The sequence below is a fragment of the Macrotis lagotis genome, chromosome 4, assembly GCF_037893015.1.
Source record: "Macrotis lagotis isolate mMagLag1 chromosome 4, bilby.v1.9.chrom.fasta, whole genome shotgun sequence".
Lineage (NCBI taxonomy): Eukaryota > Metazoa > Chordata > Mammalia > Peramelemorphia > Peramelidae > Macrotis > Macrotis lagotis.
In genome coordinates this window covers 11911700-11939492 of record NC_133661.1, presented here as the reverse complement: position 1 = coordinate 11939492, position 27793 = coordinate 11911700, and the positions used below count along the sequence as shown (strand labels likewise).

Genomic DNA, 27793 nt, shown 5'->3' with positions numbered 1-27793 from the left:
CTGCTCATCAATTTTCATCCCATTTGCTCTTGCCCACATCCTTGTCTGGTCAGAGATCTCTGAGAACCTTTTTCCACTGGTCTTTTTGAATTGTTCTTCATCAATCATATATAGCAGCTGATTTAGACTATTCCCTTGAAAGGATGAAAGAATGAAAGACAACTCCAGTTCTTCATAGACTTGGATACTAGCCGACTTTAAAAAGTTACTTATTTACAAAACATTAATCTCTCTTCAAGAACGGGTTTGCGGTCACTAAAAGTATTGAAAAATTTCCCAAAGGTCATCCATTTTGCTCTCTGTTTCCTGTTGAATTCTGGACCCAGATCGGTATGTCCACCTCAGCATCTATAAATCAGGGATTCGGTAAAATGAAACTGAAAACCAAGAATCCTGAGATTGCGTCTCCTTAGTTTCTCATACTATCATCTTCAGTCATTGTCATTTGGAATGTGATGAGGAATTGCATGTAAACTCTTAAATCATAGGATGACAGAGGATCTGAGAAGTCCTTGAGGTCAATTCTAGAATTTAGTAGAGAAAGAAACTGAGGTTTGGAGAAGTTATATGACCTCCTGAAGATTATAAAACTCTCCCCTGTACCTCTTGTTATAGAGGTGGCTGCTGGAGGTTCAGAATGGGGCACATGTCAACATGTTGGTTTGCTTGGCTTAACATATTTCTTGAAACAAGAGTGATTCTAGGAGTTATGGGGAAGGAATGGTGATGTCATAAAGGACAGCCATTAAACATCAGAAAGATCCTTCACTAAGGGACAGGTGGGCTCAGATGCCAGTTTCCTGACCCAGATTCCAAAACTCTTTCCATGATGATGCCATCTTTACTCCATGTGGTTTCAATTTTGTTCACCATCATCTATTCTGCACCCCTGTGATAGTAAAACAACAAGAAGAGAAACTTCTGGATAAGTACTTTATGGAAGATCCAGAGAAAAACACAAGATGATGATGCTAATGATGATGCTAATGATGATCTAGAAGGATTATCAACAATCTGGCTGTTCCGATGTAACCATGCCATTTTTCTGCTCAGTACACTTCTCTGTCTCCCTATTGCTGCTGAGATGAAGTAATGCTAATAACAACCACTTAGCCAGCATTTGAAGATTTATAAAATGCTTTAGTACATTATCCTATCTGGTCTTCATAACAACATTGGGAGGTAAGAGTTATTATCACCCTCCCTTCTTTTTTTTTAGTTTTTGCAAGGCAATGGGGTTAAGTGGCTTGATCAAGGTCACATAGCCCTTTTTTAAATATGGGAACTAAAGCTGAGAAAGTTGGTATCATTTACACAAGGTTACACAGGTAGCAATGGCACACACACACTCATTCACTTACATATAGGCTTTCCCCAGTAGAGTATAAACTCCTTATGAACAAGGATTATTTCAATTTTGTCTTTTTATTCCCAGCACCCAGGATAGTGCCTGGAACATAGTAGGACCTAATGTAGGCTAGCTTACTAATTAGAGTGAAAATTACTTTCTATCATATGTTAAATAATAATTTGATTATATATTATGCTTTTTCATTTCTTTCCATTGACCTTGATTGAACTCTGATTTCATGAATATTTACATTCTGCACTGATTCATGGCCCAGGGGATAGAGCTTGAGTCTGGAATCAGAAAGACCTGAGTTCAAATTTGACTGTATACTCTTATAAGCTGTATGACCTTGGGTAAATCACTTAACCTCAGTTTCCTCATCTGTATAAGAAGGATAATAAAATCACTTACCTCCCAGGGTTGTTTTGAAGATAAAATGAAATAATATTTATAAAACATTTTGCCAATCTTATAAAACCTATATAGGTAATATCATCACCATCATTACCACCACTACCATCATCATCAACAACAATCATCACCACCACCATCATCATCATCATCATCATCTTTTTTTGGTTTTTGCAAGGTAATGGAGTTAAGTGGCTTGCCCAAGGCCACACAGCTTAGTAATTATTAAGTGTCTGAGGATGGATTTGAACTCAGGTCCTCCTGACTCCAGGGCTAGTGCTCTATCCACTGTGCACCTAGCTGCCCCCATCATCATCATCATCTGGTATTTATCTCTCAATCTTCTATAGAGTATTTATCTGGAAGTCTCTCCTTGTTGCTTTAATACCTCATGGGTGCCAAGTACTGAATTGATTTGTCTATCTCTTGTTCTTCATCTTTGGTACATGACAAATCAACTTTTCCATTTCCACATCTCTTTGGTAATTTATTTCATGCCTCTCCTTCTGGGGTGGCATGTCACAGTCTTCTTCCACCCATTAAACTCTTACATTGCTTATTGTGTTATTATTTTAACTCATCACAGGTCATGAGGTCCCATGAGCTTCAGTCAAATAATGGAAATGGGAGAAGATTAATGGGAGAAAGGGAGACTAAACAGAGAACCTATTGAACAGGTGAGAAGTGTGAGATCATTGATAGAAATTTCCCAAGCCAGAATGCTTCCTTCCAGGAATACGCTTATGTCTTTGTTGTGTTTTCAGTTTTATGATAATTCTTTTTCTAATACAACATAGTTGCAGATACTTAAATTATTTTGTTTAGTAAGATTTAATTAAGAATTTGATGAATAAGAAAATTGATTTTTTCCTCTCATTGTGAATCCATTGGAGAAAAAAAGAAAAAAAATTCTTGTTAGAAATGCATATAGTAACATAAAATGAATTCCCATATGGGTCATGTAAAATTATTTATCTTATTCTGCACATCAAATCCATTATTTCTGTGTCAGGAGGTAGCAACCTTGTGTTGTCATTTGTCACCTGTAGCTGTGTTTGGTTTTTGTGCTGATCAGAGTCGCTGTGCCTTTCCAAGTTTGTCTTTTAAATGATGTTGTTATCATAGAAATCCTTCTGGTCTTGCTCACTTCATTCTATGTAGGAATCTTCTCAGGAACACCGATCCTTCCATCACTTCTCATAGTATTCTATTACATTCATCGATACTCTCCATTTGTTCAGCCATTCCGTGAAGGGTCCCTTTCAGTTCCCAGTTCTTCACTGCTAAATGTTTGCTCTTCTTTCATGAAGAAGACAATGACATCGGGGAAGTGATGCCACGACAAGCTTGTGAATCAGATTGGGTGGAGGAAGGGGTGCTGTGCTAAGTCACCAGCCTCATTTTCCCCTTCAGTGACCACCTAGGTCCAGTGGCCAGAGAGGAATCAAGATATCCCGGATTTGAGGCAGTCAGGTTAAATGACTGCCCAAGTTTACACAGCTACTAAGTATCAGAGGCTGGATTTGAACTCCTGTCCTGATTCCAAGGCCAGTGCTCTATCCACTGTGCCATCTAGCTGCTGAACATATTTTTGTACATAGATATTCTTTTCTTTTCTTTGATTTCTTTGGGTCATAGGCCCAGTAATGGTGCTGCTGGTATTTAGTAACTTTACTTTAGCATATTTCTAGTTTACTTTGTAGAATGGCTAGAACACAAGTTCCACACATTAGTGTCTGTTTTCCTGTAGTCCCTCCAATATTTGTCATTTACCATTTTTTCCAACTTTGCCAGTTTGATGGATGTGAGGTGGAATCTTAGAGTTGCTTTAACTTGTATTTCTCCAGTTATTAGTGATTTGGAACTTGATTTCCTGTGAAAACTGCCCAATTTACAATAATCAGCTAGGAATGACTAAGCAATTCTTTACAATACAATGATCCAAGACAATTCTGAAGGCTTTACAGTGAAAAAATACAGTACAACCTCCAGAGAAAGATCTTGTGCACCCTAAAGTAGATCAAACAATACTTAAAAACATTTATTTTTCTTCTTTTTTTTGGTCTGCATTTTCCTTGGAGATATGGGAAAATATGTTTTTAATGACTGTGTATGCATGATCTATATAAAATTGCTTGCCCCCTCAAAGCAGGGGAAAGGGAGGAAAAAGGCAGAAATTTTGAAAGGCACAATTAAAAAAATAATGTTAACAGTTTTTGTTTACATGTATTTGAGAAAAAATAAAATGAAAATTAAACAAACAGCCCCCCCATAGTCTTTGATTGTTATTAGTTGGGGAATAGTCCTGGGAAACTTTTAAGATGCACATTAGCGAAGTAGGTGAAGCCCACACACGTGCCTCGTTGCCTACTTGCTCAAGTACGTTTGGCGGTCCAGTAGAATGTGAGCCTTGCCTCGTGAGATCAAGAATGATTTTGTTTTTATATTACCAAATACTTAGCCCAATTACTTAATGATTAGTCACTTAAGGAATCCATGTTGAGTTGAACTGAGGGGAATTTTCCAACTCAGTCACTGAAATGAGTAGGTAAAAGTGGGAACGAGTGAAACAAAGATAATTATTTACCTGCCAGGGCTGAATAAATGGAAAGGGAACTCTCTGAATAAAAATGTCACTGGAGCAGATGACTGGTGATTCTTTGTGATTTCATGACAAAGCCAGTTTATCCTGAATAAAAACACTGCTTTATCCCTTTTCACTGCTCACAAGTCTTCATTTCCCATGTCTTACCTAATTCCCCCAGTAGAGCTTCATCCCCACCAAAACAGCCACCATTTATACAGCAAACAAAGGTTTGTAAAATGCTTTGCGTGTTAACTCAGTTCTCACCACAGCTTTGGAATGTTTATTCTACTATTACAGATGAAGAAACTGAGACTGAGGGAGCTTAAGAAACTTGCCAAGGGTCACAGCTAGTAAAAACTGGAATGGAAATTTGAATGAAGGTGTTCCTGACTTCAAGTCTGGTGCTACCCAGCATTCTCCTCTACATGTCGAATCTATCCTACTGGAGGCTTTGTATCTCCAGTTCTTTGTACATAGAAAGAACCTCATAAAGGCCTGGTGAATTGGCTTGAGTTCATAGTGGGAAGATCATGTTGGAACTGTGGCCCAATAGTTAATGAATCCAGGAGTTAGATTGGAAGTCAGGACCCTAGGTTCAGATTTATGAAAAGAGATGCCTTTTGTTTTGATCTGGAGCTTGTAGGTGTGACCCCTAGAAGTAAGATGGCAGCTAGTTCTGGGTGGCACAGTGTAGTGGGTACTCTGGAAAGGAGAGTCGAAGGGGTCCAGGGTCTCAAGTCATACTGGGGCAGTACCAGAAACAACATGCTAGGGAAATCTGAAGGAAGATTATATTAACCAAGCACATTGGTTCTCTGTCAGTAAGCTTTGAAAAAGTGTAATTGTTTTCACTTGCAGTGGGCGCATTGCAGTCTTTGTAGACAAAGCAAATAACACTCAAGAGGAAGATGGTGTGGGTGGGTGATGCATTTCAAGGAAGGCCAGCCCTTCTCAGACAGGGGAGGGGGTGAAACCTGGGTGGTGGTGAGCAGGGCTGTGATTTCGCACCCTCTTCCCCTGGGGAAGGGACTCCAAGGATCTTTTTACAAAAGAGTTGCTCTTCTGCAAACACACGGAGCATTACAGAGCAGTCGAGTCCATAGCCGATCCCAGGAAGAAATGACCCCCAGGACACTGGGCGATCTGAAGAGGGCTGGGCCAGCACTCACCAACTCCAGGTGAACTTCTTTGTCCAGTGGAAGAGCTGCACTCTTCTATTGCGGATGACAATTTTCCTTCACTTGAAAGAAAGGCAGGGCAAGTATGAGCACTCAGATTATTGAGAGTGAAGCAGGCTCCCAGAAAGAGTTGGTAGCTAACCTTTAGCTAGGCTTTTTAGATTTACAAAGCACTCTACAGGGATTATCTCTGCTGAACCTCACAGCAACCTTTGTGGTAGGAAGGTGCTATTATTGCTCCCATTTAAGTGAGGGGGAAATTGAGGCAAACTTAGGGAACTTGCCCAGAGTCACACAACTAAGAAGTGTCTGAGGCAGGATTTGAACTCCAAGTTTTCCTGACTCCAAGCCTGGCACTCTGTCTACTATATTAATTAGCTACATCATCAATCCATCCATCCATTCATCATCCTTCAATCATCCTTCCATCATCCATCCACTCATTATCCATCCATCCATCATCCACCCATGCATCCATTCATCATCCTTCCATCATCCATCCATCCATCCATCATCCATCCATCTATCCATCCATCCATCCATCATCCATCCATCCATCATCCATCCATCCATCCATCCATCCATCCATCCATCCATCCATCCATCATCCATTCATCATCCTTCCACCATCCATCCATCCATCATCCATCCATCCATTCATCATCCTTCCACCATCCATTCATTCATCATCCATCTATCCATCCATCCATCCATTTCCCCCATTAGTCTGTAAACTCTTTACAGTCTGCCTTTGCCTTTGTATCCCTAGTGATTAGACCCAGTACAATTGGGTGCTTAAGTGTTTTGATTTGACTCTTCTTGTGCCCCCCAAAACTGTGTTTGGTGTTGCATGTAGTAAGGATAGCCTTGGCCACAGTGCTGTGGGTCTGAGTTCTGTCTCTGACATAGTCTTGGTCATCTGCTTGGGGCAGTATATAGAGTGACTCTTACAATGATGTGATTGGGCATCCTGAGGTTGCCATTGATTCTCTAAGAATGTGCCCCAGTAGAAGGAAAGAAACTGAACCATGTAAGTTAACTGAAGCAGGGATCATTCTCCAGTCACCAAAGTGTGGGTTGGCATTATTTTGGATGTGGGCGTTAGGGCGATAGCTTGGAGGTCTAAATTTACAGATTCACAAAACAGAAAATCATAGAATTTTAGAGCTGGAAAAGACTAACTTTTTGGAGAGCTTCTTGTTCATGCCTTAGGCTGCACGATTAATTCTTCCTTTGTTTTTGCTGTTTCCCAGGAAGACAGCAGAGTTAGGAGACTTGGGTTCCTCTTGTCTTGTTTCTAGGGTAGTGGCAGGCTTGAAGTCAGAGGACCTGGGGCCAATTTCAATTCTTCCACATGAGTTGAGTGACTGATCAAATCACTTCCTTTCAGACCCTCGGTTTCTTCAGGTGTCAAATGAGGACACCAGAACAGCCACAGATGCTAAGGTCCCTTTTATTTCCAAATCTACAATTCTAAGGTGTTGATCTGTTCCATGGGGAGAGCTTCCAGTAAGGGATCAGTCACCACCACTACTACTACTACTACTACTACTACTACTCTACTACTACTACTACTGCTGCTATTACTACTATTCCTCCTCCTCCTCCTTCTATCACCAGCACCACTACTACTATTACTCTTACTACTGCTACTACTCTATTACTATTACTACTCCTCCTCCTATCACCACCACCACTGACTACTACTACTACTACTACTACTACTACTACTACTACTACTACTACTACTACTACTACTACTGTAGACCCCATTCATCTGTAAGCCTTTAGTGATACACTTTGGCCATGCCCTCCCATAAATTCACCATGGGACATCTACCCAATATGCTAAAGGTCTTCCTCCCCTTCCCTGACATCCTAAGAACAACATCTCCTTTGCTCTCAGGATGTGACAAGCTCATTTTCCTTATCAGTAATAGGTTTCTCTGATGACATCTTTAATTGAACGTCTCTGTGAAGCTCCCCATTTGTGTTGGGCCTCAGTCACCCCCGCCCATCGTGGGCCTCTCTTTCCTCTGCCCTTTGGGTGAGCCTTGACTTCATTTCTTCACAGATGGTGGTGTTCCATGACTCATAGGCATCCAACGTCATCGGGAGAATATTGGGGCTTGAAGGGAGGGGTGGGCGTTTGTTTCAGGGAAAAGCTTGGGGTCATTAAATGCACTTGGGGAAAGGATGTAAACGTTAACGATCCCTCTCCTGGCTGAGGGGTTGGACCTCACTCTTTGCAGTTAACAAGGTGGTGGGTGGTTATGGGATGGGAAAGATGGCATTTCGTGGATGGCGGGATGACTCAATGGAGTATTGGGGTTTTTTTTGGCACAGGAAATTATCTGGCCTGGTTTTACAACTGTTTTTTTTTTCTATTTTTTTTAAAACCACTTTCTCCTTTCAGAAATGTCAAAGGTGAAAAAAAGTCACCCTCCTGCCATAACACATGTGTCACCCTCTTGGCCTATGCAAGTCATGGAGATCACCAAGGTCACTGTGTTCTTTCTCCCTCGTCTCAAAGTTTGATGCTAGCAGAGGCCAATAGCCCCATTGACCAAGGCTAGCTGGGCAAACCTCTACCACAGAATATTTGTGTGATCATTAACCACTTGACCTTTCAGGGGTCCAGGAAACTCTCAAGTTGGAGATCTTCACCTTTAGTTCTCATGGACTTCTCTGTTTGGGGAAGTCTATGGATCCTTTTTGGAATGATTTTTGAATCCATAAGTCTCACAGAATTACAAAAGAAACCAAACATATTAGAATTCAGCTATTAAAATAGCAAAAGAAAAGCCACAGGCTCTGGGTTAAGAGGTACAGATCATAGAACAGAAGTTCCCAAGGCGCTGCTAGGTTTCATTATTAGACATAATTTGCCTGTCTGGGAATCCCAAATGACCCAAATGGCAGGAATCAATTGGTCAATAAGCTTTGGAAGAGTACTTACTGTATTTCACTTGCTATGCTAAGGGTTGAAATCATAGAGAAATTGCCTCCATCCCCTCTTCCCTAATGAATAAAACATTTATTTAGCCCTTTTTTTGTGAGGGGTGGTTCAGGAGTAAGGCACACCTGCATCTGTCCCAGTGGGTCCTGATCCGGATGCCACAAAACACCACAACTTTGATGCTGCTCCTGAGAGCTGTTTTAGTTACCCTGATCAATGAGGAAGCCCCCCACCCCTGAGATTTCTTCTAGGGCTATGGATCTGCACATTCACGTTCATATCCAGTGGGCAGAGGCCGGCACCCTCGGGTCAGGACTCAGGAGCAAGGAGTCCAGGCTGCACTGAAGCTTCTTACTTCAGTTTCAGGGAATTTTGCTGTCCTTCATGTGAGGGGGTCAGCTACAAGGCCAAAAAGGAGGATAGGGAGGAAAGAGATGCCGTGTGTGAAGATGATGTCATTAGAAGCGGAACCCAATTTCCTTTTTCCCTTTTGGCAGATCATTATCATTGACACAAAACAGGTGTGGAGGTTCCTTCCGGATATTCAGTTATCGCAAGGATGACTTGGTGGGTCCCTGGTTAAAGAGGCAGGCTTAGCACTGACTCTCATTTCACTCCCCAGCCACCCCTCTCTCCAGTGTTGCTGGGAATGAGCAAACATCCCAAACCCCTTACACACAAGCTAGGATCCAGCCAAAAGTCCATAAATGACACTCCATCTCTAATCTTCATACCTCTGCCCAGGGTAGCCCCCATGTCTGAAATAAACTTATTTCTTCTCCATTTCCCCTTGTGGGAGCCCTAGCGACCAAGGCTCAGCTTGGGTACCAAGTCCTTTCCCACCCCAGAAGCTTTTGTTTCCTGTCAGTAGAACGCAAGCCAGTTGAGAGCAGGGATTGTTTACTTTCATCCTTATACGCACAGTGCCTAGGCAAGTTCCCACCCTAACTAGCAGCCTAATGAATGCTTTCTGAATTGCACTCCATCAGATGACTAAATGGCCATGTTCTCTATCTAAACCAATCAATTAATAAAGCACCCAATATGTGCCAAATCCCGTGGGTACAGAGAACGAAACAATTTCTGCTCACATAGAGTTTATATTAAAATGTAATACATTTATAACCAGATGCAAAATAAAGCACGCACATGTGTGTGCAATGTAGACTAGACAGTTGGGGGGTGGGGTTCTTGGAGCTGGAAGATGAGGAAAGGCTTCATGAAGAAGGGTGGTATCTGAGCTACACCCTAAAGGAAGAGAGGGAAGGAGGGAAGGAATTCCAGATCTGGGGGATGGTCTGTGGAGACATGAAGACGGCCTGGATCAGGAGCAGAGGGAAGGCCGGTCTGACCTGAGACACTGGAAGGATGCTCTTTGACACCATGAAGAGGGCAGGGGTTCTCAGCAAAGACTCCATGTCTGTGTTAGGGAGTTATGAACTTGGATGGGAACAATTACATCTTTATTGTGATAGAATTGTTTCTTTTGGTCATCCTCTGTACTTTATTTTAGCCATTTACAAGCATTATTTCAGGAACAGTTGTGTTAGACTGCCAGAGGGGTTCATGGTACACAATGTGGACTTCAGGGGGAAGGAGGATGAGGTTCAGTTCTGGACATGGTGAGTTTAAGATGTCTTTGGGACTGCCATTTTGAAAGGTTAAATAGATAATTGTTGATCTGGGACTATAGCGTGTCTGGGAACGACATGTGGATGTGGGGGTTATTAGCAATGGGAATCGACATTGTAGAGGGCTCAGGACAGCACCCTGGAGAATACCCACAGCTGTTGTGCTTGTTTGTCCTTCCTTAGGTTTATCTGGCATTTATATTGCACTTTGGGGCAGCTAGGTAGTGTAGTAGATAGACCCTAGGGCCTGGAATTAGGAAGGCCTGATTTCAAATCTAACTAGGCAACCTTGGTTTAGTCACTTCACTCTGCTTTCCTCAGTTTCTCATCTGTAAAATGGGCTGGAGAAGGAAATGAGGAACCACTCCAGTATCTCTGTCAAGAAAACGCTAGAAGGGGGTCACAAAGAGTCAGACACAACTGAATGACAACAACATTTTAAGGTTTGCAAAGAGTTTTATAAATATTTATTTGATCCTCACAACATCCCTAGGAGGTAGGGATAGTACAGATGGGGAAACTGAGGCAAACAGAAATTGAGTAACATGCCCAGGGTCAGTCACCCAACCAGTAAGTACCTGAGGTAGGATTTGAACTCAGGTCTTCCTGATTCCAGACCCTGTGCTTTATCTTTTGTGATTCTACCACCCACTGATTCTCCCTGTTGCAGGGAGAAAGGAACTAACAGGATGACTCTAAATCACTGTTACTGATCCCTTACATTACAAAACAACTCGAAAGGAGTCATCAAAATCATTTATTTTTGGATATGTTCTTATGAATCATAATGTAATAAGTTATCCCAATATCCACCAAACAAGAAAGAATGGCGTAGAGAGGGCTCAGCAGATAGGGTGGTGTTGAAAGACCCTGGGCTCATCACTTGTCTGTGTCTTGGCCTCTTCCCTAAGAACTATTTGTCATTGATAACATCTGTTAAAATCAACTGTTTTATGGTGAGGAAGGGGTTCCCATATCAGGACTTTTTCACACTGATGAAATCACAGATATCCTCATTCACTAAATATGCAGCAAAATACTTAAGCCTTCCTGTTTTCATCGTTCCATCCTGTTGAATATATTAAATTTCCATTTTTTCAGCATGTGGGAAAAGCTATTTTTATCAAGAAGGTACCATGATAAATTTACACAGACTAGTTGTTAAAATAACCCATCCAAGGCCCTGTAGGATGGACTTCATGGCAGACAAGTTTTAGTGCCCAGTCACGGCATACCTTGCCACAGGTTACTTATATGTTATCATGAGCTCTCCAAAGAAGAGAAACTCCTTCAAGTCTGACTCTTGGTGACTTTGGGTTTTTCTTGGCACAGATACTGAAGGGATTTGCAATTTCCTTCTCCAGCTCATTTTACAGGTGAGGAAACAGAGGAAAACAGGTGAAGATCAGGGTCACACAGTAAGTGTCTTCCTGAGCTCAGGAAGGCGAGTCTTACAGTCTCTAGGACCAGCTTTCTTTCAATTGTGCCAACTATCGAATGTATTGAAATTAATGAAAATTTAAAATTATCTAAAATTTATTAAACGTGTAAAATTCATTACATGCTATATAACCATTCATTGTGCAGCATTGATGGGAGTCATCTTTGGGGCAATAATCTTGTTTAAAAGGAGATATATAAAAATGCACAAAACCACAGATTTTCCTTTAATTTTTTCCATTTTATAGTCAGGTTTAATTATTTCCCAGGCTACAATTCTGTGGGACTTGAAAAGAAGAATTAAAATGTAATGTGTCTGTACGTTTTAGACCAAAGGAAAAAATCATGGTATTTTGAGCCACAACCAGGAAAGACTTCAATGTCCCCACCCCAGACAGGCTCACAAAGTGAACCTGAAAAGCAGCTATATCCAAAGGAGTGCAGACTTAGGGGTCTCACCGGTTTCTAAACCAAAGTATTACGAGAAGAAAGTCTGGGGCTGGAATAAATTCCTGCTAAGGTTTTCCTTTTTCTCATTGAAGACAATTCTATGGTTATGGAGAGACCCCCCATCTCTGTTCCGCTTGGTTGCTATCTTGTCACCCCCAAGTAGCCACCTTGGTCATTGAGAGAAACAATGAAATATGAAAGATGGGAGCAGCTTCCCTTCCAACAGAGTAGTTAAAATACTTATGCCATTTTCTATTCAACATGGGAAATGGGAATAAATGAAAAACAACTTTCTTGTAATTTTTATTTTATAAAGAAGAATATATAATGAGGAACAAAGAATAGGCTCAAATTTTTTGGGGTAAAATTATCTCCCAACTAGAGGAAAAAAAGTCAAAGTGATGTGAGCACTACAGATGAGGTTTTAGGGCCTCCATGACGCATAGGGCGGACTCTAGGCACCCATCAAAGTTGGACCGAGTGAAGCTGTCACCTCCACACACAAGCAAGGGGCTGTGATGAAGAGTCATTTGTCCTGGACAGTTGGGGATGGACTTTATCACCTACCAAAACAGAGCAGACAGAAGAGAGAAAGAAGATAAAGGCCAAGCCAATGGGTGCCAAAATGGGAGTGAAAGGGAGTCCTTTCTTGTGACTTCCCATTCTACCTACCATGAGCCGGGAGCTTGAGATATGATGATGGAAAAGGATTCTCACAACGTATGGGGCTGTTCATTCATTCATCCATGCATAGATTTCTATTCACGTTTAGATTTTCCCCATCCTTAAACATCCTTTATTTGATCCTGCCATCTTCTCAAATTATCGGCAACATCTCGCTTCCCTTTTTTGTCTTAATCAATAAAAGCATAAATGAAGCACCTACTCACAGTCTTAATGGGGGACCCTCAGTGGGGAGTCACTTCATTTTACTGAGGGGGAGGGGAACATGCTCAGATTTGTGCTTTAGCATAGAACGGAAAGGGGAGAGTCCTGAGGTAGACCTACCCAACAGCAGCTACTGGGGTGGCCCAAAAGCAGAGTGGTGGGGGTCGATGCTAGGTCTATGCTAGGAAGGGGCTGCAACAGAGGGGAGAGGGGGCATGTTCAGGGGCACTGCAGGGGGTGAAACCCACCGGAGGTAAAACCTGCCAGAGGTGAAACCCCCAGAGGTGCTGCAGGTGACACTGGGGCCTTGGCACCAGGTTAGACGTGGGAGTCGGAAAGGTGGAAGCACCCGGGGGACCCCTCTAAGAGAAATGGGTTGAACTAAAGAGTCTTTTAGTCTCCTCCAGCCCTAAATCTACTGTGACTTGAACCCAGCTCTCAAGAAGGGCACCGTGGTACAGGGGAAGAATTACTGGCTTCAGGATCAAATAGCCCGGCACCTGCCTCTGATGCAGATGACCACGCTGGCCAGGCTGCGAGGTCGCTGTGTGACCCAGTCGTCTTCTGTTCTGATCAGCCACCCACCACTTTGATGATGTGGCTGGTGGCCACCGCTGGCCATGTTTCACCATTGCCTTTTGACACTGTTCTTCTGTGACTCTGGGCAGGTCCCCGAACTCCCTGAACTTGTCAAGAGCTGTGGCGTGTAGAACAGCACCACGTGGCACTGACAGAGAGCTCAAGAGTTCATGAAGCAGTCGACTCATATGGATCTGACACAGGACAATGGACGCAGAAATCCATCTGCCTAGATCCCTCCTTAGCTACTTCTTATCTGGGAGACCTGATGATCTGCTGTGTGACTTGGTATCCGTAGCTGTAAGAGGAAGAGGAGGTTGAATTGGTCTTGAAGTTCCTTCCAGCTCTGGCTCTGTGGTTCTCTAAGATATTTCAGGCTTGATTAGTCTACTTTTACAGATGGGAAAACTTGAGCCTCAGGGAGGCAAGGGACTTGTCCAAGGTCATACAACCTACATTTGAATCTTGCTCTCTCCTCATTCTTAGCCCAGAAGTCTTCTTACTAAGGTGGTACAGTAACTGGCACACTGGGCCTGGAGTTGGGAATACCTGGGCTCAAATGTGGTTTCACACTTCACTTACCTGGACAAAGCACTTCACCTCTGCTTTCCTCATCTTCATATTTAAAATGGGAATAACGATAATATCTGGGTTGCTGTGAGCACCGAGTACGTAACAAACTTTAAGGTGAAATATGATGCTGGTTCTTTTGATTGATCACAATCATCATGCTCATTGTCACACTGACTCCCAGATACAAGCAAGGTTCAGAGGATGAAAACATTGAACTTTGGGTTCCAGAAGGGCCATGTCATAGGACCAGGGGTCTGGAGCTGGGAGGGGACTCAAGGTGAGGAAACCAAGGACAAAGGGGGGAGTCACTTGCCAAGTTCCACAGGTAGCAGCACATAGCTGAGCTGGGACTTGAAGCAAGATCCCCAGTGAGCATCCAGGGTTCTTTCCCCTCTACTGAATGGAAGACTTTTTCATGCTTTGCTCAGAGGAAGAAGCTCCATCACTCCACTGCTTCCAGAAGCCCAAAGATGAAGTGCCTCCAAGTGATAGAAAACTTAAAAAGACCAGACCAGCTCCTGAGCTGTCCCTGGACTCGAGTGCAGAAGTGACTACTGGTTCCCACCTCCGGTAACCTCGGACTGTGTTGGTGGCCACTCATCCAGCAACCTCAACTATGTAAAACACATCAGAGTATTTGGACAAGCAGAGCAGGCACAATTTATATTCAGAAGTAAACAGAATGCAAAAATAGTGCATGGAAGTGAGTGTGAGAAATCAGGGCAACCAAGCCCCAAGTACACAAGAATGTGCTCAGGTTTTCTCGGAATTTCAGAGTTGGAAGGGGGAGCCCTCCCAGGTTGAGTTGTTCAACTCCTGACCCCAAAGGAGGCTCCAATAAGTGGTCATCTGGTCTTGGCCTGAAGACGCCCAGGAATGGGAAATCCATCCGATGAGCTGGCGGAGGATGACATCAAACTACACCAGTCCCTGAAGAGTCTGTCCAGGCTTGGGCTTCACTTGTTGGACTTTTGGAGGAGTTGTCCCTCAGGAAGTGAAGAGAAAGTGGAGGAGAGTAGAGGGAAGGCTGTGATTGCAGCCCGGCCCCAGATCAACCTATACGTCACAAAGCCACAGTTTTTCATGATAACACAGTTCTGGACCCTATGTTCAACCACAGTGATGAGACACAGACTGAAAACTGTTGGCTTAAGAGAGATGTCCGAAGGAAAAAAAAAACCTATAGGAATCCTGCTTGCCCTGGCTGACCTGGGCTCCCACCAGTACTGTCCAGGAATGGTTCTGGATTGGAGAAGACCCTGAGAAGGGGCTCCCTGGTGGACAGTTGGGGGAGAAGCAAGATGACTGGGCTGATGACTGTCTTTTTCAGCTCTGTACCTAGCAAACAACAGACACCTCACAAATCCCAGGGGCCTTCAGGGGACAAAGGGGCTCCTCCCTGTCCTGCAGGCTTGTCTCTCTGTGAAGAGGCCCTGATGGAATTCCCAAGGTATTTATTCTTACTTCTGGTATATGCCTGTTTACAAAAAAGGGGAGTAATGTAAATCTGCAGAGCAGGGAGCAGAGCAGATGCTGATGTCAATGTGTGTTTACATGTTTAGAGATAGGGAATGGAGCCTGTCTCTGGAAGAGGATGGAGCCACAGATTCATGTCAACAGTGCCAACAAGGCTACCAGGGAGCAGACTCCCCAGACAGGAAGCAGGGCCAGGGAGGCCAGAGGAAGGAGTGCTGGGGAATTCAGCCTTTTAAAGAGTGGAAAGCCTATCTTATAATCATTTGAGGTCAGACAGTTATAATGCCCCTTGCCCTGGGGGCATGTTGCCCATGTCCTGTTGCCCCTTGTTTGGAATCCTTCTGGGCTGGAAGGAAATGGAATCTGAATGGCCCCAGCTCACTTAACTCATCCAAATGCAGTTTGCTGAGAGACAGCTGATGGTCAGAAAGCTTGCAGAGTTTAACTCTGAACTCCTTCCCCATCTCTTTCCAACAGGAAGCTGCATGTTGGCAGCTAAAAGATGTAGGAGAGGGGATTCACACCCTCTGACTTTCAAGGTCCCTGATAGCTGGCTCCTCAGGCCAGTAGGAGTGGGCTTCTCTCACATCTCAAAGTCTCCCATGTTCACTTGTCAAAGGAATTCTAATGTTCCCCTTGTCCAGAGGCAGCCGGGCTTCCTGCAGCCACCTCTGCCACATCCTGCCAGCTGGGCTCTGGGGCCAGGTGCCAGGTTCAAATTGTGCCTTTGGCACTCTTTTCCAGTGGGACACTGGACAAGTCCTTATTCCCCCAGGTCTCAGTTTTCTCATGTGTGAAATAAGAAGGCTGCACCAGATGGTCTATGAGGTCCCTTCCCCCAAAGATCTGCATTCATAGGCCTGGCCCCATCAAGCGAAGTCTTCCTGAACACTTCCTTTTTTCCCTTTGAATGGGGCTAGAATGGAGGATGAGAGAGGGAGAGGATGCTGCCCACACACTTGCAAGTTTTCTTGGAGAAACATCAGCCCTAACTTTGTTTTTCTATTTTCAAATCATTTTTCTTTCTTTCTTTCTCTCTCTTTCTTTCTTTCTTTCTTTCTTTCTTTCTTTCTTTCTTTCTTTCTTTCTTTCTTTCTTTCTTTCTTTCTTTCTCCTTCTCTCTTTCTCTTTCTTTCTCTCTTTAAATGGGGTTAACTGACTTGCCAAAGATTACACAGCTAGATAATTATAAAGTGTCTGAGGTGAGATTTGAACTCAGGTCTTCTTGACTCCCAGGCCTAGGCTCTATCCACTGTGCCACCTAGCTGTCCCTACACCAATTTCTTTTTGGGCATCTCAAATTTGATGTCCTGTAGACAACAGACTCAATATATCCCGAAACACAACTCATTTTATTTCTCCTCCCAAATCCCCTTCTTTTCTCTGATTTTCTACTACTGTCAAGGACATCCCTCCCACTAGCCTCCCTGTTACCCAAGCCCTCCACCTTGGGGCTTATCCTTAACTGCTCACTTGATTGGATCAGGAATCCACTCTGTTATCAAAGGTTGTCCTCATATCTTCATAACATCTCTCATATACAATCCCTTTTTTTTTTCATCTAGTCCCCAGATTGGAGCAGGCATTTCAGGTCTTCCAGAGTTTGGTGACTAGAAACACCTCTTTCATGATCACTGGGGTTTTAGCTCCTCAGCTGGAGCATTTGCAGGGCCTAGAAGGTGATCCCCTCACTTCTCAAGCTTGTCAAGGCTGAGCTCACTGGGTTCTCCAGGTCTCCCTGTGTACTTTTTCCTCACTCAGAATCCTTTTAATGTACCTCTCCATCTACATGCTATATTCTCTGGGAAGAATGGAAGCTCCTTGGTTGCCTTGGTCTTGTCTCCTCTCCCACTAGCACCCAACTTGGAGTCTTAGATCTAGAAAAGAACTCAAAACTATGAACAGCTATATCACCGATTGTTCCAAAGCACTAAAAATGAATGAAATTCAAGGGCAAGGACTTCACATTCTGTAAAGTGGCAAAGATAAGAAAGGATAGAAATGGTTTTGTGTGGGAGGGATGAAGGAAGACAGGTGCCCACACTCTGTTTGGTGCACTGTTCTGGAAGGCAGTTTGGAATCAGGTCCCTCAGGCCAGAGATGCCACAGCTGGCCAACTCCCCCAAGGGGGTAAAGGCAAAGAGTTCCCTTAGGCCCCCACAGAGTCACTACTAATTTTTTTTTGGTAGAAAACAAGGCTGATGCCCAGTACCTGGGGAAATGGCTGAACAGATAGTGGAGCATGAATGTGATGGAAGATTGTAGAGCTGCAAGAGATACTGGATTTGGAGAATAAAGACAAGAGTGAGAAGAATTCTGTACCTTGATGCAGAGGAAAGTAAGTAGAATCAGGAAAAACAAAAGGACAATGAGGCAACAAAGTAGGCGGAGAAACTAAACTGATGAGCAGTGTTGCAGCAGAAAGGGGCTTCCATGGAGAAGGAGAGAAGGTACCCTGGGTCTGGCCCACGGGGCCAGATCATTGATTTGGATGAATTCCCTTTTTGTCTTCCTTCTTTTGTTCTTTGTTACAAGCATTAGCTCATTGGAAGGGGGGGGGAGATAATATTTGGAAAGGAAGGTACTGTAAAACCAAAGAGACAATGATTAAAACACAAGATATCGTGTGGACTCCCAGACGTTGTGCAGGGGAAGCTAATGCTCTGCTCTCGGTCACTACTGAGTTGGGGAATGATGTCATAGAATTACTAGCAAGCTGGATACCCCAGAGTGGATCCATGCAACAGTGGGAACCCTTTCCCTACTGGATTTGGGGTTAGAGGAAGGAACATGCATTTATTAAGCATCTACTGTTTGCCAGGCACTGTTCTAAGCATTTTACAAACATCTCATTTGTTCCTCCCAACAACCAGGAGGAAGGTCTGTGATGATCCCTGTTTTACAGATGAGGAAACTAAGGCAGGCAGAGAGGTGAAATGTCTTGCTTGGGGTCATTCAGCTAATTAGTGTTTGGGGCTGGATTTGAACTCAGTTCTTCTAACAATCTAGTTGTTGTACTCTATTCCCCATGCTACCCAGCTGCCTCTAATCCAGAAGATCTGGGGTAGAATCCTGACTCTATGACCTAATTCTTGTATGACTCTGGCCATGGCATTTCTGCTCTGTAAAATGATTTCTACTATCATTGGATGCCCTGAATTCTCTCATTGGGCCCCGTCTATCCACTAGACTTAATTTCTGGATGGCAAGAATTGATGGTCCCTGATTCAACTCAACTCATCTGCACCTATTCAAATAACACGTGGGAAAATTGGATGAGAAGCAGGGTGGGAGAGATGCTTGCTGTTGTGGTTTTTTCTATTGTGATTTATAGTTGACCTCTATCCCAAGGGGCAAATTTTGAAGCTTAGAGTCTTTGTTGAAAGGGGAGTTAGTGGTTATCCAGTCTGATAGATGACAGATAGGTTGGGCCTTGCTGAAGACCACTCCTCTCTACCATGAGAGGAGAAGACCCCAGGTAGACCATTCCATTCCTTGGCAGGTTAATAAAGGAAAACCTCTTTTTTTTGCTCATAGGAAATGGGACCTTGATTTCCAGTAGATAGAAACCTCCACTTCCTAGGCCAAAGCTCTGGAACTGTGACAAAGATCTGGAGCTACTTATGAGTCAGGAAGTGAGCTCTGGGGGGAAAAAGCCAGCCTCCAAGTCAAAGAGATGGCTCAAATTTCTCTTCTGATATAGAGTAGGAAGACACCTTGGGCAAGTCTTTTCCTTCTCCCTCCTAGGTACATCTCCAGGTAGATCTCACCTAGGAATATTTGAGGGAGCTATAATCTTGGGTCTGGCTAATCCTTAAATGTAAGGTCTCATTCCTACTGGAAAGCTCTTGGGGAGAGCAAGAGAAGTGGTCCTCTGATCTGAGGCCTGGCAGCCTCTCTGAAGGACAATACGCTCAGCATACATAGACTTTGTGATGACACCACCCAGGGTGTTTCCATACAGATTTTCTATGTATATATATTGAGGAGATTCCCAGCAAAGCCTAGGTCAGGGGGCTTTCTCTACTCTGTAAACCAATTTTAGGTTTCTTTTATCTTTCTGTTCCCTAGGTCAGTGCACCCTCTTGGCCTCTGAGCTGGGGATTTCCCTTGATGGATCCATTCCTTCCTTCATTCAAGGAATCTTTACTAGGTACTTGCCCGTGCCAGGATGACGGGTGAGGTTTCAAAGTCAAAAGCAAGGCAGTCCCTGACTCTGAGGAGCTTCTATCCATCTATCTCTTCCAAAAGTGCTTAGGTATTACTTCACAGAATCATAGATAACATCTGGAAGGGATCTCCTGAGGTCCAATCCCCTCATTTAACCAGGACACTGGGGTCCAGAGAGCAGAGGGTCATGACCAAGTTTGGGTAGCTGGGGAGAGGGGCAGGGCTGACTTCCAAGTCAGGTCCTCTGGTTCCACATCCAACCTTCCTTCCCTTGTAGTACCTTTGGGGACATTCTATTCTTTTTCATGGGCTGTTGTGGTCAGTGCTGAGTATTTTATTTTGTGTTTCCCAATGTCTGGCATTTGTTTGTTGACTGACAAAATGGGCATAAAGAAAGCCTGGCTCCCTTGAGCTCTCCCAGCATGGACTAGGCTACCTTGGGAGATGGTGAGTGTCCCTTTTGGGGAGAATGTTGAGCAAAGATGGAAGAACACTTGTTGCAGATGCCCTAGAGCACATTCTTGGTCCCCTATGGGTTGGCCAAGGTGGCGACCAATAAACACCACACTGCTTAGACTCCGATGTTCACCAATTTCAGTGTCCTCTTCAAGGCAGCAAAGATCAACTTCAGTGAGATTTTCTTCTAGATTACTAAGCCCATTAACTGGGGAGTTCTCTAGCCCTCCTTTCACCCCCACTATTCCTCTGAGATGGCAGCAGGGGGGTGCAGTGGAGAGAGCACTGACCTTGGAATCAAGAGGACTGGAGTTCGAATCCAGCCTGTGACACTGTGTGACCTCAGGCAGTCACTTCTCCCTGATTGCCTCACATCCAGGGCCACCTCCAGTCCTCCTGATTTCTATCTGGCCACTGGACCCAGATGACTCTGGAGAAGAAAATGAGGCTGATGACTCAGCACAGCCCCCCCCCCTCAAATCCAGTTCACTTGCTTGTCATGGAATCACCTCCCTGATGTGATCTTCTTTGAAAATGAAGGACAAACTCTTAAGTCTGAACTGGAAAAGAATGCATGGTCTATGGGTGGAAGGGATGCTTTTGGCTGAAGGGTATCCTGGGTACTCTCAACTTCCCAAGAACCTTCCTGTCTCCAGGATAGGTTAATAACCATTTACAACTAATGTTATGACCTTAATGATATCAAAAAGCTTTTCTATAACTGGTGATTTACCCCGTCCATCAATCCATCCATCCTGCAGGAACACAGAAAATGGACACCTCCCTTCTCTTTTCACCTTCTGGACCAGTAATCCAGGCGCAACATGCAGTCCTACTTGAGACACTGATAACTGACTGGCCTCCATTCACTAAGTCTGAGTCATAAAGATCACTTCAGCCCTGTCTACCTCACTTTCCTTATTAATCAAATGGGGGTGGTGGTAATAGCCCCTACTGTTGGGAGGATTCAATGAGACAGTTGAAAAGGGCTTAGTACAGTCCCTCATAAATGGTTGTTCCTTCCTTTGCTCCCTCTGTCTCTCCCTGGCTTCTTCTGCCCTTCCCCATCTATCCCCAAAGTCACAGGGCACTTTAAAGCTCTTGTATCTCCCTCCTCTTAGAATGGCAGGGGCTCCCTTTGTTGCTCATACATGTGCCTGCCAACACAAGCTTTTCCTCTCATTCATTTGTCTCTTCCATCAACTCTTTGTTTATCTTGTATAAATCTAGCTGTTGTCTCATTGATTTTTCCATTAGAATGTAGGCTTTTTGAGAGCAGGATCTGTTAGCATCTGGCACATGAAAGCTTCATAAATGATTCCTGACTGTCTGACATTTGAGGTCTGTGTGGCCCCATAACCACATTGGGAGTGGGTACTAGAGGAAAGACAAGTGACTTTACCCCAGTTCCTTAGCTAGTAAGTGTCAGAGAAGAGACTTGGACTTTGGTGTCCAGATTTCATCTACAGGGCCATGCTGCCCTCCTCTAGGTACCCACCTTGCCCTCTCCTGACCCAGCCTCTGTGACCTCAGCTCCCTTCACTGCAGGACTGGCAGGAGGAGACCGCTTCCCTGGCCTCTGCAGGCAGGGCTTCTGAGTGACCAGCTGGTGGTGCTGGACATATCTCAGCCCCACTTCTGTCTCTGGGCAGAGTGATAGGGCATTGTTTGATTCCCGCCTGCCCATGGTCCTGATAGTAAACATCAGAGCAAGCTTGGGGCTTTAAGAATGTCAGTATGGGGCAGAACCCTGAGTGATGTCTGCAGGATAGATGGTAGTCCTTCCCCAGGTAGAGAAGCTTCTCTCCCACAAACTCAGGATTTTAGTTTCCAGAGAGCCCAGTGACCATTTGGCCCTGTCCATCCATAGGGAGGAACTCCTAGGACCCTGTCAGGCAAGTGATGGAGAGGGACTCTTCTTTTCCAGGAAGCTCCTGACCTTGGGGATGCTTCTCATGACTAGGGAAGAGTCTTTTCTTGAAGAAGAGCCTCCTGCCCTCCTATACCTTCCAATCATTGCTTGCCATTTTGCCACAAAGAATGGAACTTTACTTTGGGTTGTCATTTTCTAGACCCACATCTGAAATATCTCTTGCTTCAGCTTTCTCTGCCCTGGGACTCCAAACTTTGAACGTCTACTTAAGTGTCTCCTGAAGAGAGGTCAGCGAGATGGGGTGGGAAATGTGTTGTCGCGTAGCTGTGGCTTTCCTGTGGGACTCTAGAAAGTCACTTGCTCTCCTTTTGGACCTGACAATGCACCTGTGGCCCCAGGATTCTGGTGTGTTTAGTTTTAACCACCCAGCTGTAAAGAGAAACTGGAAAGATTTGGATTTGGAGTCGGAAGACTTGTTGTGAATTGTGGGGCTGCCATCTGCTATCTGGGAGTCCACGGGGAAGACCCTTAGTTTCTCTGAGCCTCATGTTCTTCATGTGAATAATAAAGGAATGAACTTTCTTTAGGTCTAAAGCTATGATCCCTCATCTCTACGGGACAAGAAAACCTGCCCAGCATGGAAGGAGAAGATTGGGTAAAATGAATACATTCTCTAGGCCATAGGGAATCAGTCTCCCAGTAATAAACAGAGGTTTTGCCAATGGATGGGAACCATGGGATGACGCTCCTTCTCACCTGTGAGTATGTCCAGTGGTGGCATATGGTGCTGGCTGGCATGGGAAGTCCTGGTAGGATGCTGCCCACCTGCTGCAGGATCACCTCCTGTACATCCTCCACACTTTTCTCCAGATTCTCCAGTCCAAAGGCAGTGGTGGTATGGACAACCACTGAGGGTCCGGCATCAGCTGCATCTGTGGGAAGATGAGAACCCAAAAGGGGACCCTAAGATGGACAGCACAGAAACTGCTTAGCTTCATTCAACAGCCACAAAGCCCTGGGAGTGAGTCTGAGGGAGACAAAGCTCAGAAGAAAGTTCTGGAAGTCAACGTGCAGGGTCCCCTTGAAAGACAGGTGTCTCTTTATCTCTCGCTGCCCTAGGAGAGACAACAAGAGTCACTGTTTTATGTCCTGATGCTGCTATTAGAATGTTATGTTGACGGCTAATGAAAAATTACAATTGTCTACTTTAGGGTTTGTTTTTTTAAAAAAAGAGCTGATATTACAAGCAATTTAAAACTTGGAAAAATACTTTTCTGACATTATCTCATGCAGGTCTTAGCCCTAGTTTAGAGATGGAAACTGAGGTTCATTCAGCCAGGGCCTGTTGACATACCATGGATATTCTTTGGGTCCAGTCCCTGAATTGGGACTGAATGGACCTATGTATTTATCCAGTCCATATCTTTCCGTCTTTTCTATAAGGGTGGTACAGCTATATCAGATCTGGGCTGTGTGACCGTGGATACAAGATTTCCCCTTTATTTCCACATCTGGAAAGCAAGGGGCTTGGACTAGCTGGTCCCAAAGCTAGCTTATGGCTCCAAAGATGTGATTCTAGGATCCTTTGGAACAATTGGCTAAAATTCAACCAACCTGTGTCTGGAGCAATCCCTAGACTGATTGTCTAGTAATTCTGTGCAAAAAAAGGAAATGAACTTTCCTGGAGCAATCTGTGATCTCACTGAAACCACCTGGGTCTCCTTTTTTTTCACCACCCCTTTAATAAAACATTCTAGAATCTTGCCAGAATTTGAAGCCATGTTCACTGACCTTGCTTTGGAAGACTCCACTTCTATTTTTTGATTTTTAATTAAAATAATTTTCCCTTTACCCTCTCCTATCTTCTTCTCAGTCTCACTTTCCATTTTTTCTCCCATGATCCTTCAAAGATCACTGGTGATGGTTCAAGAATTTCATCTGGCAAAGGATGTCTTTCATTTAGGCAGGTACTTGGATTAATCAAGTTTAGATGATGACTCTCTTTTCATTTGCCCATTTAATCTGAGTTTTTAATTCTCTATTAGCCAATTTTTTAACCTTTTCCAATCCAAAAGGTTCTTCTTGGCAGAGCAAAAAGAGGCACTAGTAAAATTGTGTTCCTTCCTCTTTTCTTGATCATTATTCCACCTTCCCAAAGCAGGGGGGTGGCCCTACTCTTTCCATAGTAGCTCCCCCTTCCTCACCAACATTTTAGTTTTTCTTTGCTTTCCCGGACAACCTTGAGTTCTCTTGACCCTGTTTTTATGGGGCCTTTCTGCACTCTTATAGTCCTTCTTGCTTCATCAAATTTGCATGTATTTTTTTTAAGAATCAAGGGCAGGGGAAGGGCAGTGCTAAGATGGCAGAGTAAAGGGAGCATTTTCCCCTAAGGTATCCCAATCTGCCTTTCTAAAACAACTTTTAAAAAAAGCATCAGATTGAATGCTAAGCAGCATTATAACAACAGCCATACAAAGTTAGAGTAAAATTTTCCAGGATAACTTAGGACAGAAAGACAGTAGCATGGGGAAGGGGCTGGAAGTCAGGCCTGTACAATGGAAATAGTACAGGCTGTGAGCCTTGGAGGTGGTTACCATGGTGGCAGCAGTGGCAGTGATCAGAAACAGGAAGGGTAGGAGGAGATCTCAGGCTGCTCCTGGGCAAGCACTGGCCACAGGTCTGGGCTCCATCTGGTAATTGGACTGTCCTTTCATAGTGAAGAGGTGGTCATGAGAGAGCAGCATCCCTACCTGAGTAAGACTGAAGTGCAGATGGAGAGGGCAGTGCTCACGCCTCTCCCTAGATCACACCGTCTTGGAAACACCGAGAAATTCAGACTCCCAGAACTGGTTGTGAAAACAGTTGTATGAAAAAGCCTGAAGCTGCAACCCCTCCCCCACCTCCTCACTTCCAGGATAAGCAGAGCCCAAAGTCCAGGAAGAGATGGGAAAAATGACCCAGCAACAGAAAAAAAAAAGGACTTACCATAAAAATCTACTAAGGTGACAGAGAAACTCAAGACGCAAACTCAGAAGAAAACAATGTCTTGAAACATATGCAAACAAAACCTCAAAGAAAAATGTGGACTGGCTACAGGCTAAACGAAAATGCTTAGAGGAGGTAAGGAACAAAATTAAAAAAAATAAGAGCAAAAATGATTTTAAAAAATAACCAAGAAGAAATATTGGGAAAAAAGAGTGATGGAAGAAAATTAGGGACAAAAATACTGAAGAAAATAAGTGCTTTAAAATCATAATTGGCCAAATGGACCTCCATGAAGAAAATAATTACTTAAAAAATTAGATTTGGTTGAGTGGAAGCTAATGACTCTATGAGACATCAAGAAACAATTAAACATAATTAAACATTATTTTAAAAATCGAGAAAAATGAAATATTTCATTAGAGAAACAACTGACTTAATACATAAAACAACTGACTTAATAAAAATAGTAACTAGTTGTATGAAAATGATCAAAAACCCCCGATAAAACATTGGAAACCAAAAACCGGAAAAGCCGAAATGGTCATTATGGAAATAAATTTGTACTACCAAAGCAAATGAAATTAAAGTATGAAGAGTTGTTTTGCTAAATTCTATGTTAAAAAACCGACAATCTAAATAAAATGGGTGAAAATTTACAAAAATATTAATTACCCAGATTAAAAAAGAAACAGAATACCTAAATAATCCTATGTCATAAAAAGAAATTGGACAAGCCACAAATAGGAGAAAAATAACGTCTACAACTCAGGACCAGCTAAATTTATAAGCAAATTCTAGCAATCATTTAAAGAACAATGAATTAAAATACTATAAAAACTAATTTAAAAAGTAGGTGAAAGGGGCGGCTAGGTGGCGCAGTGGATCAAGCACCAGCCCTGGAGTCAGGAGAACCTGGGTTCAAATCTGATCTCAGACACTTAATAATTACCTAGCTGTGTGGCCTTGGGCAAGCCACTTAACCCCATTTGCCTTGCAAAAACCTTAAAAAAAAAGTAGGTGAAGAAGAAACCTTACTAAATTCTATGACATAAATAGTAGATAATGCAGAGGATAGAATGTTAGCTCATCTGTACCATGGAGATACAGTAGCACCAGCCTTCCAGCATTGTTGTGGCACTCAAATAGAATAATAATCATTGTAAAGTGCTTACCTTTACATTAATAATTGATAATTTGCAAAGTGTTTGGCTTACAAAAGCACGATAACTATATTACTTATGTAATTAGCTATTCCTAAAACAGAGCAAGCAAAAATAGAGAAAGACAATAATAGCCTAATTTCCCTAATACATATTGATACAAAAGAATTTAAATAAAATACATACAACAAAATAATACAAAAATTGTATATTATGATCAGGTTAGATTTATATTAGGAATCCAAGACTGGTTCAATATTATGAAAACTATCAGCATAACTGATCATTATCAATAACAAAAATAGCAAAAACAATATCATTCTATCAATGGATGCAAAAAAGTTTTTAAACAAACTACAACAAACATTTTAATTAAAAACACTAGAAATCAAAGGAATAAATTGAGTTTTTCTGAAAATGCTAGGAAGTATCTGTCAAAACTAAGAGCAAGTGTGTCATCTCAAACTAGAAGAGTGTGTAAAAACTGGGGCACTAATCCATTGTTATTGGAGCTGTGAACTGATCTAACCATTCCTGCAGAACAATTTGGAGCTATGCCCAAAGGGCTATAACATTGCATACCTTTTGACTAGCAATACCAATATTAGCGATCAAAGGAAAAGAAGAAGGGCCTACATGTACAAAAATATTTGTAGCAGCTCTTTTTGTGGAAAAAGAACTGGAAATTGAGAGGATACTCAGTAATTGTGGAATGGTTGAAAAGAGTTTTACCATATGATTATGATAGAATAGTATTATGCTATAAGAAATGATGAGCAGTATGGTTTCAGAAACACCTGGTAAACCTTATATGAACTGATGCAAAGTGAAGTACACAGAACTAGGAGAACACTGTACACAGTATCAGCAATATTGCAATAATTCATCCATCTCAATTCCAAAGTAAAGCTATCTACCTCAGAAAGAACTGATATACTCTGACTGCGAATTGAAATGTTCTCCCCCCAATTTCTTCACTTTTTCTTTTTTTTTTTAATTCAACATGGTTAATGTGGAAATATAACTTGCATGGCTTCACAAGTATAATGAGCATTCTAATTTTTTGTATTCTCAATGGGTGGAGGGAGGAAGAGAATTTGGAATTCAAAATAAAAAAAAATCAAAGAAGATTCATTTGAACAACCATATCATCCTCTTTAGACAATTCCCCTTTTCCTTGTCATATGAATTGTTTCTCTGTATAGTTTAAGAATTTAAAAGAATTCTGTCTATTTTTTGCTTTGAGTATTTGAACTCTGCTCTCCTCAAATCTAGGAAACATTTCAGGATGTGACTATTTTCCTTCTCCAGGATTCTTGTCATTTTTATCCAGGTGATTTTTTTTTTAATGTGAACAAGAAGCAGCGCCAGAAGAAAATTTTCTTTCAATGGTTATGCCATGTTTTTATAAAATGAAATTATCATTAAGAAAATAAAGAAGGTAAAGGTTGAACTTTTGTCATACATGCATAAGGGGAGAGAGAGACACACACACACATACACAGAGACAGACTGATAGAGACAGAGAGAGAGGGGAGGAGGGAGGAAGGGAGGGAGAGGGAGAGGGAGAGGGAGAGGGAGAGGGAGAGGGAGAGGGAGAGGGAGAGGGAGAGGGAGAGGGAGAGG

General features: G+C 43.0%; 1 protein-coding gene and 1 long non-coding RNA gene across 5 annotated transcripts in view; one reads left to right on the top strand and one right to left on the bottom strand.

Annotated features, from left to right (window-relative positions):
* The window catches only part of RNLS (renalase, FAD dependent amine oxidase), a 209682-nt gene that overhangs the window by 18514 nt on the left and 163375 nt on the right, over window positions 1–27793 (bottom strand). For 2 of the 3 annotated variants that reach the window (XM_074232248.1, XM_074232247.1), the window contains exons 6-7: window positions 22779–22954; window positions 12298–12570 (exon numbers count right to left, since the gene is read on the bottom strand). In XM_074232248.1, the coding sequence (XP_074088349.1) occupies window positions 12418–12570; window positions 22779–22954 (329 nt within the window). In that variant the 3' untranslated portion in view covers window positions 12298–12417. Of the gene's footprint in view, window positions 1–12297; window positions 12571–22778; window positions 22955–27793 lie in introns of those variants that run through there. The other variant, XM_074232246.1, reaches the window with a different exon arrangement.
* Window positions 981–21108, top strand: LOC141520604 (uncharacterized). 2 transcript variants are annotated; one of them, XR_012477677.1, is made up of 5 exons: window positions 981–1182; window positions 2349–2439; window positions 17713–17861; window positions 19595–19781; window positions 20911–21108. It is a non-coding gene; the product is annotated as an uncharacterized LOC141520604 (long non-coding RNA). The 2 variants fall into 2 exon arrangements; XR_012477676.1 differs by lacking the exons at window positions 19595–19781; window positions 20911–21108 and having other exon boundaries at window positions 17713–18129.